The sequence below is a fragment of the Pholis gunnellus genome (genome assembly GCF_910591455.1).
Source record: "Pholis gunnellus genome assembly, chromosome: 13".
Taxonomy (NCBI): domain Eukaryota; kingdom Metazoa; phylum Chordata; class Actinopteri; order Perciformes; family Pholidae; genus Pholis; species Pholis gunnellus.
The window spans coordinates 5,180,570-5,193,117 of record NC_136540.1 but is presented as its reverse complement, the minus strand read 5'-3'; the positions used below and the strand labels follow the sequence as shown (position 1 = coordinate 5,193,117).

Below are 12,548 nucleotides of genomic sequence, written 5' to 3'. Positions count from 1 at the left end.
TTCTTCTTCTTCTTCTTCTTCTTCTTCTTCTTCTTCTTCTTCTTCTTCTTCTTCTTCTTCATGTGCGCTCTAATAGATGTTGACAGTTTGTCCGTTCAACAGAAAGGTCCAGTGTTCGGTTTCTGATCTTAAAAGGTTTGTTTAGACAAACATGAAATATCTACTCGGTTTTGCCACTTGTGTGGAGTGATACCAACGCACAAGGCACCCTTAAAATGACCTCTTTTACGTTGCCATATTACCATTATAAACCTAAATCCATTCGAACTAGGGAGAATTATATTTTGGGTTAAGTACCTACTGTATTAAGGTTCTATAACAACCGAACCTTCGCTAAGTCCTGACCAATCATATCGTAGCATCGTCCAGCTCTGACCAGGGTCCGACAGCTATCCGGCTCGTCTCCAAAGACTCTCATGCAATACTTTTTATATCCCATTATATATTTCCATTGACCGTCCGCTAAGTCCCGCCCTACAACAGTAGCCTGGCTAATCATAGCGTAGCATCTGCCAGCTCCGACAGCTATCCGTCTCTGCTTCGTAGAATCTCATCAATGGTTTCATATATTCTGGTTTTAGTGGATGTGGAGCTCGTCCTAGTTAAACGTTGTGTAATAGTGATAGTTTTTATCTGGAGAGGTTGGAAGGAAATAAACATTTCTAAAATGTTATGTTTCTATATGTAAAAACCTCTAATGCTAACATTAGCACATAATTAGCTATCGTTAGCGCATCCTTCAATAGTGTTAGGAGGTATACTGAATGTCTACACATGAAGCTTTAGCTTTTTAATGCTTGTAACAGTGAATAAAGACCTACCCGACTTTACAGGAACAATATTCATTGTCTTCTGTCTCGATCTCCAGGCGAGACACTTTTACATTGTAGCTAATCTGTAGCTTTAGCTTCTATCTTTATCTTTTTAAACATGTTTTCACTGATGAATCAGTTTGACATCCTGGATATAAACTTCAAAAACACATATTGTGTCATGTGTCTGCTTCTCTGAACGGGTGAATTGTGGTCAAAGCCAAAGTTGATTGTCGGTTAGAAACAAACGGCGATCTGCCGTGTAAAAGTCTGACGTCTGCCGGCTTTTATTACTCTGCAATAAAAATGTCACAAGTCATAATCTGTGTGTCACTTTAACGTCAACATGTGACATATTATCTTGTTTTTCCAGAGGGGAGGAAGGCAGTGTTCCTCATGATTTTTGGATCATTCCTGTAGCATCATATCAAAATCCCCGAAACCTCAAAACCGTGTAATTCTGTGTAATTCTGTGTACATAAAGCAGCAAAACTTGAGTGCCCATTTTGACCTTGTGAGCAGCTGTAACGTCCAGCTCCTGGTAGGGTCTCTTAAGATAAACTGCTCCATGGACGGCTTCCAGAGAGCGATTCATCGACTCCAACAAGCCAAATGTACTGTACGAGATGCTTCCTTGGCCAGGAAACGGAGACAGAGGGACATTTTACTTCGGCAGTGAGCTACAGTTATTTTGGTGAGTTTGGCTAATGACCGTCTGACGAAGCCAGATTGGACCGACTCCATTTTAAATGACTGAGACAACCTGGTGAGGAGCAGGAGCAACACGGATATTACACCACTCTAATTCTCCACTTAACAGTGAGATGTTTCTGCTTTGTTCAACATATAAAGGCTTGTACTTGTCAGGGAGCCCAGAGATTTGTTTAAAGAAAAACTATTAAAAACTATATTTTTTGTAAAAGAAGTACTCTCATCCTTTAATTAAGTAAAAGTAACAATGCCACAGTGTGAAATACATTCCATTACAAGTAAAGGTCCTGCATAAGAACAAAATAAAAGTACAAAAGCATCATTAATTAAATGTATTGAATCTACCAGGAGTATTTATTATGCTAGATGCCTCCTTTTGAGATGTTACATTATTATTTATATTGTTTTAGTGTAGTAGCTGGTTGAGGGGGAGCTCATTTTGGATGCTTTATTTTCTTAATCCTTAATATATTTTATAAATTGATCATTTGTTTTGTACGTAAAATCTTAATCTGCAGAGTAACCGTTGATTTGAACTTTCAGATATATGTAATAAAGTAAAAACTACAACATCCCCCAATTATGAAGGACCAGAAAATGGAGACACTTAAGTAAAGTACATCCATCCATTATCCGTAACCGCTTATACTATTCAAGGTTGTGGGGCAATTAAAGTACAAGTACCTCAAATGTGTATTATCACTTAGCTGTTTTAGAGCTATTTCTTGGCAAAAACAAACAGACCGGGAGCAGTGACTGTGTTCAGCTTTCTGAAGAGTTATGGTCACCGTGGGTTGCCAGGTTTGATACCATCGTGCCTCTGCAGAGACAGCTGTATCTGGCAACCTGCGCTACGGCTGGTGAACCACCTGAGAAGCCGTCATTGGAACCTCTTCATTAAAGCCTTCACTGTCGTTCTGTGTTCTTTTTCCAATAAAGAAATACTCTTCAGTTCTGATGTAACTGATGCTGTTGCAGCATCTACATTAACATCATTCTATTCCTATTAAACTGTTGCTCTTTCAGTTGTTTCAGTCTGGTTGAACCATTGTACATCTTTTGTTCTTCATGTACAAAACAAAAATAACATATATTTGTAAAGACAACCTAAAAGCAAGACTGGACACAATAAACCTTTTATATTGAATGTACCAAACATGTTTGAACACAAAACCTTAACAAATATATTACATTTCTTCCACTGTCATCAGCGGCAAACAGGAATGCGTGCTTGCTGTCAGCACAGCATGGTGAGGGGGAGGGGAAGCTGTGTGCGAGAATGTTGAATGCTCAATGACCTTATATATATATATATATATATATTTCACCAGCCAATCAAACCTGGACAAATCTGAGACCAAGACGAATACGCAGTGAATTAAAACACTGATAACGGCTGCTCCTCCAAACAGGTCTGCTCTCCACCTTTTTAATGGAGAAAATAAAGGATATGAAAAGCACCTGACAGCAACATATGCTCTCTCCATCCCTGCTGGAGCTCATCCTGACCTTTTCGGAGTCGCACGCATGAGCTCTGCGTGGCAAAACTGGTCTTCAAGAAGTCATTTGTAATTCGTACATGCGAGCAGCAGTCCCCGTTGCCACTTCGGTGCCCTAGATGAGTCCTTCCATCTCGTTCTTCACCAGCACAGTTTCTGCACCTATTTTAGATTTTAAAAAACCAGGCCAGGCAGCAGAGCTCTTTCTTTTTCTCTCTCTCTCTCTCTCTCTCTCTCTCTCTCTCTCTCTCTCTCTCTCTCTCTCTCTCTCTCTCTCTCTCTCTCCAACTCTGAGAGGCTATCACGTCTAAATCACTAGATTCTGAAGAGATGAACTCATTCAAATCATAAGCAGAGCATCATTTTATATAAATTTTTTGTATGCATTTCTCTTTATGCATTATAGACACTGATGTGCAATAGAAAAAAAAATGCCAAGAGCTGGAATTATTTCCAGAAAAGAAAAAATGCAGCGACGGTTCCGTCTGTGTCTCGAGAATTTGAAGAGTCTATAACGATTGAGGCTAATAACGTGTAACCGGTTGTGGTTATTTTTAGCCCGCATGAAGACGCGCTCAGCGGTGATGGCGATGGCTTCCTACACCATCGTGACGTAGTGCTGTTACGCAAAGAAAATAAAACAGGGGTTCACCTTTTGTGCACCTTCCAGCACCGACATTAAATAAAGGAGGCACTGCACACGCACATTTTAAATTATTATTAAATTATTTTAATACAGAATAATACCACACGACCCTGGGGTCGCGTTTAACTTGTGTTTTATCTTTAATTCCTCATGTTTCAGTAGAGACACTTGTCTAAACTTGGTGTTGGACACACCCAGCATGGCATGAAGACATCCCGGATTATCTGATGTGGACCCGGTCAAAACACGCACCGTGTAAACTGCTACAGTGACTTTATTGTATTTGATATACATGACACCAACACGGTACACAACAACATGCCGTGGCATTTAAAAAAAAGAAAGAAAAGTGGACACTTAACTATTTGTAGAGGTGCTGGAGACACAGGTCGAGGCATTCCCCCTCCACTTCGTCCTCGGTCACCAGGTCCGACAACGGGCGCATCGGCGGCGGGTCGCTCTCCTGCAGAGGCATTCTCATCTCCCGGAGAAAGAGCTCCAAGAACCGTCGGAAGGTTTTCTCCTCTGCTATAGAGCCGGCCATCATCTCTCATTCCTGGACAGACAGAGACAGCTCCGCCCGTCAGAACACTTAAGAGGAGTCGGTACTCTGGACCGAACTAGTTGGGACTGTCGGGTGCACGAGCACACTACCTGAATGAACGTGGACTTTTACCGGTGGAGCAGGTGGCTCGTTGGGTTATAACCGGCAGTGCGTCTGCGTCTGACCGCGGTGCGTCTTGGATGCGCGGACCGTCGTTGGCGTCTCCGGTGTATCACTGCTGGACTATGGGCTCGCTGTCAGGAGCTGGACTGAGAGACCCCCCATTCAGAGCATGGGGCGGGAGCGCGCGTCGCGTTATCGGGGATTTCGCGGATGATCGTCAGACGGCAGTGACGTCAGAGGGAAAGCGGAGGCTCTATACATGCAGGTCGTGAACGCGCACGTTAACGCTCCCTCCTCCTGACGTGTGAGAGTTTTTTCTTTTTCTTTTTTGGAGGCACGAACTAGGGCTGTTTATGACGTCAAACAAAAACTGTATTTATTTAAATATTATATATATATATATAATATGTGAGTAAAATGTCACACTCACAAAAATAGGTCCACAATTTATTACATGAAAGCTTTATTTAAAATGTATATAAATGAAATGCAACAGTACATGATGTACCATTACTCAAGTAGTGTAGCCTACTGAAGTAAATAACTAGAATTGTACAATACATATATAATTTCAAATTACAGTCAAAACTGGAAGATGTGTTGAAATGGAAATAACTAAAATTCACATTTTGGATGATTATAACTGAATTGTAGATACTTCAAATTGGATCCATATATATATTATATACTTGTAGATATATCCATTTAAATTGTCACAACATATCTTTCAGTTTTGATTATAATTTAAAATTAAAGATATCTTTTAATTCTGCATGTTTCAAGATAACTTAATTATATTCTTGCATTCCTCAAACGAAATGTAATACTTTACCTGATACTGGAGTCAATGGCTTCCAGTTATATTCTGGATTTTAGCAAATGAGTTTGCTTCATTTCAGCGGGGATATATATAGTAACTGATCATGTGACCTGTCTCAAAGGCTTTTAGCTGCAGCATTGAAGGTCTTGAATAACTGATGAAGAGCTTGATGGTTTGAAACGTCTCATCAACGCAGAAGTGGAAGTCGGTCTGCTGTATTTAGAATTTTCCCTCATTTGTCTGGTGACACATGTGTGGAAAATATTTGGATGTCAGAACCTTTTCCTTCCCCTCTAAGACATAAATGTCTAGTTCAGTCGTTGACACATTTAAAGTCCCTCCACTCAAGAATGTGTTTCCTAATGTTTGACCGTCACTGTGCAGAATGTTTGTGCAGTAATACTGGAACATTAGTGAATTTATTGTCTGAGAGAAAATTGTTTGATAGCAATTTTGCTTTTCAATAAACAGTTTAGATAGGTATAAAAATGCAAAAAAATAATGTGGTAATTTTTTAATACATTTTGATGATACGTAAAAATGTATTTACTATTCCTACCCTGTTGCGCTACATTTACTTAATTAAATATAATTAACTTCTTACAGCAACAGGGGAACATTATTCCCCACATTGTTTCTTATTTCTTTATTTTGTTTTATTTTATTTGTATACTAAACTACAGCTTATAACTACTAGACATCCTGATCTACACTCCATGCCAGTTGGTGGCGGTAATGCACCAATTAATTGTTTGCCAACCGCGATTGAACCTCAACAAAGAAGAAGAAGAACAACAAACGTTGCATCTACTCGGACATTTTAGTCTGCGAAACCGGAAATGTGTGCGTCGTTGTTTTTATTCCCCCCCAACCCCGCGCCCCATCTTCCAACATGAAGGAAGCGAACATGACTTTCCCGGTGAGTATGGGGGCTCTGCTTAAGGCGGACCTCCAGGAGGACGCCCAGTACCGGGACGACGGCCTGTGTGTCGTCGGTGTTTTCGGTAAAAGCAGCACGATGCAGCCCGGCCCGCAGAAGGAGACCATCCTCAACAACTTGGCGGACAAACACATCTTCTCGCTGTTCGACGACGGACCAGAGGACGGCAACATCCGGGCTTTCTACCACCAGGAGACTCGCGTGCTGTACCTGCTGCTCTCCTCCGTGTGCGACAGCCGGCAGCTGCTAATGGCCTGCGAGTCTCTGAGCGCCGGCGCGGCCCACTCGGACGCGCACGACGTGTGGACGGGTCTGGACCGACAGCACTGCCTCCACCTGCTCTACCTGTTCTCCGTGTGCCACGTGCTCCTGCTCGTGCACCCGAACCAGACATTTGATGTCACCCACGACCGTCTCTTCAGAGCGCTGGACGCCCTGCGGCAGAAGGTGCTGCCTCTGATCCGAGCTGCCATCAAGGACTGTCCGGTGTCCAAAGAGTGGAAGGTGAACTGTCGGCCGTGCCCTCCGCGTCTGCTCTTCGTGTTCCAGATGAGCGGCTCTCTGAAGGTCTGTGCTTTCTTTATAATGTTTAAATGACATGCATATAAACACTGTCACTACTGCAGCTGTTACTGTTTGTGTTTCATATAAATTTAACTGACACAACTTTTCGTTTGTTGTACCAAAGGTCTCTGCAAACGGCTCAGAGTCTGGAGGAAACCCAGACAAGCCCAAAAAGCACTCCCCCAGGAGGCGGCTGCAGCACGCGCTGGAGGACCAGATATACCGCATCTTCCGTAAAAGCAGAGTCCTGACCAACCAGAGCAGCAACTGCCTGTTCACCGTGCCCGCCAACCAGGCCTTTGTGTACGTGATCCCAGCGGCGGACGAGGACCCCGTGGGCTCCCTGCTCGGCCAGCTGCGGTCCAACTGCGCCCTGCTTGAACCGGACTCCACGCCGGTGGTGTCGGGGCCGAGGCGCTACCAGCAGATCCGGTGTTCGGCTCGGCAGTCCGGCTGCGGCGGAGACCCGGCCAGCGTGTTGATGGGCGGTCAGCTGGTGGACTGCAGCTTGAAGGAGTTCCTCTGGCAGCACGTCGAGCTGGTGCTGACCAAGAAAGGCTTCGACGACAGTGTCGGCCGCAACCCGCAGCCGTCGCACTTTGAGCTGCCGACCTACTCCAAGTGGGTCCAGGTGGCCTCGAAGCTCCACCAAGTCCTAGTCGGCGATGCGGAGGAAGAAATAGTGGAGCTGGCCTCCAAGGTGCAAGGCCAGCTGAAGGTGTTGGAGGGTTTTCTGGACGCTGACACAAAGTTCTCTGAGAACAGGTGTCAGAAAGCTCTGCCGCTGGCTCACAGCGCCTACCAGTCCAACCTCCCCCACAACTACACCACCACGGTGCACAAGAACCAGCTGGCGCAGGCTCTGCGGGTGTACAGCCAGCACGCTCGCGGCGTGGCCTTCCAGCGCTACGCTCTGCAGCTGCACGAGGACTGCTACAAGTTCTGGAGCAACGGCCACCAGCTGTGTGAGGAGCGCAGCCTGACCGACCAACACTGTGTCCACAAGTTCCACCTGCTGCCTCAGCCAGGTGAACCCTTTCTGCTACTTTGTATTCCTCTTCTGCACTTCCCCCGAGATAATTAAGTATAACATTAAATGTATTTGTATTCAAAGGGATACAATAAAAAAATCGTTAACACGGATGCATGAAATCTGACTTCTCTGCAGGAGAGAAGACTGACATAGATCGCAACCCGCCCATCCTGAACCACAACAGCAGGGGGCGCTCCACCAGCTCCTGTAACTGTGGCAGGAAACAGGCGCCACGCGAGGATCCGTTTGACGTCCAGGCGGCTAATTATGACTTCTACCAGGTGAGGGCTACATTTACTTAGTTAAATATAATTGACTTTTTCCGCTAAAGGATGAAATAGAGAAACTCATTGAGTCGACAGTGGAACAGTATGTTGTATGTGTAACATGTTCTTCCTGATCAGCTGCTGGAGGAGAAATGCTGCGGGAAGCTGGAGCGGATCGAGTTCCCCGTGTTCCAGCCCAGCACCCCCGACCCGGCCCCGGCCCCGGCCTGCAACCAAGCTCAGGAACCCCCGAGCGAGGCGCCGGTGCCGGCGTTGGCGTCGGTGTCCGACGAGGCGGAGCAGCTGAAGGAGCAGCTGAAGGAGCAGCTGAAGGAGCCGAGCACCGCCCAGAGCCACACGCCCGCGGACACCAGCCTCAGCCTGGCCCTCAGCCTGGGCCAGTCCACCGACAGCCTGGGGCCCTACGGGGACGGAGAAGGAACCGAAACAGTCCAGAAGAGGCCGAGCCTCGTGGACAGGCAGCCGTCCACTGTGGAGTACCTCCCGGGTATGATGCACTCTGGCTGCCCCAAAGGTCTGCTCCCAAAGTTCTCCAGCTGGTCGCTGGTCAAACTGGGCCCGGCCAAGTCCTACAACTGCCACACGGGTCTGGAACAGCCGGGCTTCCTACCCGGCTCGTCCTTCCTGTTGCCGTGGGACCTGGTGATCCGCTCTCGGTCGGAGGAGGACAACACGGGACTGACGGAGCCGTTGGACGGAGGCACCTCCTCGTGGCCGGCCCCCAACAAGACCCTGGTGGGGAAGCGGGGGAGCACCGGCGGGCTCGGCCGGAGCCGCAGGAGGGACGACGTGGCTCGGATCTTCGTGGGGTTCGAGTACGAGGACGTCCGCGGGAGACGCTTCATCAGCTGCGGACCGGATAAGATCGTGAAGGTTCTGGGGCCGGGGGGCGCCAAAGACCCGGCCACCAGGGTGTTGAACACCGACATGCCGCTGTACATCCCGTCTCCCTCGCAGGGCCGCGGACTGAAGTCTCACTTCGCCCAGCTGACTCGCCTTTTTGTTGTGGTGCCCGACGCCCCTCTGGAGGTGACCCTCAACCCACAGGTGAGTCCACTTCACCTCAACGACTTCTTTGATATCTAAACCACTAAAGTTAGAGGTATTGTACCAGACAATATAAAGATCATAGACGATCATTAAAACTCTTTCTTCCATATTTACGTAATCCAGTAATAGTTGTCTGTACATCCATGTATACGTTATAAACAGGAACTGCTTATAGCTGATACTTTTATTGGTGTCAATTTGCCAAAATGTTACAAAATATCTGGAATCAAAACATTTAGTTTTAGTAAGAGACGTATGAGTTAAATCATTTTACTCTGCTGTGTTTCCAGGTGCAGCCCGGTCCTCCTCCCTGCCCAGTGTTCCACCCGGAGCAGACAGATTTGGTGTTGCCGCCTGACGGTTTTTGGGTTCTGCGGTTCCCTTATTCCTACTCGACGGACCGCGGCCCCTGTTACCCCCCCAAGGAGAACCAGCCCCTCAACAACCACAAGGTGCTGCGAGCCATCCTGAAGGCCACGACCGCTAACCCCCCGCCGCCGTGAGCTTTGACAGTATGAAGAACTTCTTATTTATTTATAGGTCCTGATACGGGCTGAGGAGGTTTTTGTCTGTTAACCCCAAAACCTCATCGGGCCTCATCAGGTTGGATTTCCTTTAAATGTGCTGACACATCTTTTACAACACAAGTCAAACAAAATTCACTTTCCAGCTCCCAGAGGAGGAACACATTCTGTGGTGCCATCCGAAGTTTAAAGTTTACTTTTTTAGCTAAAGTTACTCTTGTTTATTTTTTTATTTTCCGTGTGAAATGCACGTTAAAGCGCTTACGTCATGGTTTTGTATAAAGCTCTGTGTACCCGACGCACTCGGACACCAAGCTGATGTTTTTTAGGGTCACACATGTGGAAGAGCTCTTCATTCTGGAGCCAAAAACCTTTTTTTTTAGTCTGGACTTGTGGCTGAAACAAACAACAAACCGTCTTATTGTTGACGTACTCGAACAAATAAAGGTCAGCAGCACGGTGAGAACTAAAGTATTAAAACTGACGCTGTGGCCGAGTGTTTGAACTAATCTGTATTCTGCAACACTTTACTTTAAATCCCCCTAAATATCATTTACTAGCAATACGTAAACATGTAATAAATGATCTATAACATGCTATAATGTAGTCGTATGCAGATAGAAACACACAATAATGTATTTTTCAGCCGTTATATCTTCTCCTGTGAGCAAGTGTAGACTGGTGTAAATAAACAAATAATGAATGAATATGTAGTTAAACACATCTTCAGAGGAGAAGGTATAACTGCTGTCAAATATTGTACATTAATCACGTTTTTATTTATATAAATATACATATGCACACGTGTTCAACTACATTTCATTACAGTGCGTTATAAACCTTTTTAGTTTGCTGTGATTTAGGGGGACGTCCAGTAAAGTGTTCCCTGTGTTCTGCATCATGTGTAGTATAGTATCACAACAACATGTGTACTACTACTGCTTCTACTACTACAACACAGATTACTACTTAGACAGACGTACCTGATACACTGGGGACTGGAGAATGTAAATAAAATCAAGTGTTTGTCGTTCTTTGTCAGATGTTATTGTTTGATATTACAGCATCATATAGTGCATTATCCATGTTGTCCACTAGATGATGTTGGACTCCTTCATCTTGGTTAAACCACCTCGTCATCGATAGATGGAGAAGAACAACACTTTTAAAGTCTAAACCGTTAAAGACATCGCCTTTTATTCAACGGTTTTATTCCTCAACATGTTGGGTGACTACAACTCCACAGAGTTCTCACATCAACACTTTCCTGTCAAATTTAGGATTTAATCTTTTCTAATTCATTTTAAGGCATGAAACATAAACTAAAGACTTTTAAAGTCACTCTTTTTAGAGCCTCAGACGACAACTGGCTGCCTCACAAATGCTGAAAAGTAAAAGTCTGACTTTTATATGAAACATTTGATCGACTCCAAAAATATTTACACTTGTAAATGTTGTGCTGCTGTAATCTTCCTCTATGACACATTGACAAAAATAAGCATTTTATAATGAATATGTTTTGATATTAAACCCACCAGACTGCAAAGGTAGGTTTAAGATACAGCTCGTGATTTATGAATCATGTTCCTTCTTACTGGTAGTTAAATGTAGATAAAGTCAAAGGAACAAGGAACTCAATTAGTGATCTCTTACCTGCGTAACACACACACACACACTGAGCCTTCAGGAATGTGGGTAATAAGAATGAGGTTAATAACAAAGCTAAGACGACTGATACAAGGTCATAAAGTTAAACAACCGGTGGTAAAAATTTAAAGAAACATTCAATGTTTACTGAACATTGTTATGGTTAAAACGTGTTCACTGCCTCATTGTTTGCACACCATACACTTCCATTCATAATAGTAATACACGACTAGCAGTCTGTGATGAGGTTGAGCCTCAATTTTCTCTATATTTTAAAACTATTTAAAAAAATTCTGTTTTTATTTTCCTTTTTTTTTTTTTTTTTTTTACCTACAATAGCCCTAAAATGTTGTAGAAAGGATTTGAAAAACTTCAAATAAAGTAAAAGTGATCTAAAGAGCCAGAATTTTCAGTTGACGTGACTTCCTGGAAGAGGTTAGTTTCAGATAAAATGAAAAACCCTCAAAGATGTAATTTTAGATGAGCATTAACAGGAGTTGAAGTGTTGATTGAGGTGGAAGTGTTTAAAGCAGTTGAAGTGTGTGTGTGTGTGTGTGTGTGTGTGTGTGTGTGTGTGTGTGATGCTGTTAGAGGGGTTTTAAAGATCAGATGAAGCATAAGAGGTCTGAATCTCCACTTCATTTTACGCTTCATGTCAAACTTTCAGCACTCACACCACACTTCAACTGCTTTCACTGGTTACACATCTTAACATTTTATATTTTTACTCATAATTCAGCCCATATTTAAAAATAATATTTAACTTGATGTGTTTAAAGTCATCAAATGACACTTCAACTGACATCTGCTTTCAGTTTTTACACTTCAACTGACACCAATTCTTCACTTTAACTGATAGTCAGCCACTTGCACTTTAACTCCTTTCAGAGTTTGAGCTTCAAATGACTCCAACTTCACCCAGCTCTTGCTAATTTCAACTTAATAAAACATTAATGTAATTCAGAAATGACTGCCACATCAACTTCTTTCAGTCTTAGTCTCAGGTTACTGTCACACATCAGCTTTATTTAATATATCTTTTTGTAATTTTCATAGACGGTGTCGGATCGTTTTTATTTATTTATTTATTCATTTACTTCTTTTTATTAACACTGACACCCAAGAAGTCCTAATGTCCTTGAGAGAACTACCTGGAAGCAGTAAATGGTTTGTGTAAAGCAACAACAACCATAAAAGGATCAAAACAAACCCACCTGTGGAGGTACGAGGGGGGGGGGGCGCGGAGGAAGAAGAAGAGCCGGCCCACACGCCGATCAGAGTTTACGCCTCGGCTTTTTCTTTCTTTTTTCGGCGTCTGAATACGACTGTGCCAAAGTTCATCGCTCAC

General features: G+C 44.1%; 2 protein-coding genes across 2 annotated transcripts in view; one reads left to right on the top strand and one right to left on the bottom strand.

The window, feature by feature from the left end:
* The window catches only part of ppm1e (protein phosphatase, Mg2+/Mn2+ dependent, 1E), a gene marked incomplete at both ends in the record, with an annotated part of 31,925 nt that extends 27,710 nt beyond the window's left edge, over positions 1-4,215 (bottom strand). Inside the window, one exon of the mRNA XM_079171866.1 lies at positions 4,031-4,215. Coding sequence (XP_079027992.1) covers positions 4,031-4,215 — 185 coding nt within the window. The remainder of the gene's footprint in view (positions 1-4,030) is intronic.
* A 1,832-nt stretch (positions 4,216-6,047) lies between these two features.
* Positions 6,048-10,549, top strand: smg8 (SMG8 nonsense mediated mRNA decay factor; the record flags this gene model as incomplete). Its single annotated transcript, XM_079171574.1, has 5 exons — positions 6,048-6,662; positions 6,784-7,687; positions 7,828-7,973; positions 8,097-9,026; positions 9,320-10,549. The coding sequence occupies 5 exons, from the start codon at positions 6,048-6,050 to the stop codon at positions 9,530-9,532; spliced, it is 2,808 nt and encodes a 935-aa protein (XP_079027700.1). The 3' UTR covers positions 9,533-10,549.
* Positions 10,550-12,548: the final 1,999 nt, after the last annotated feature.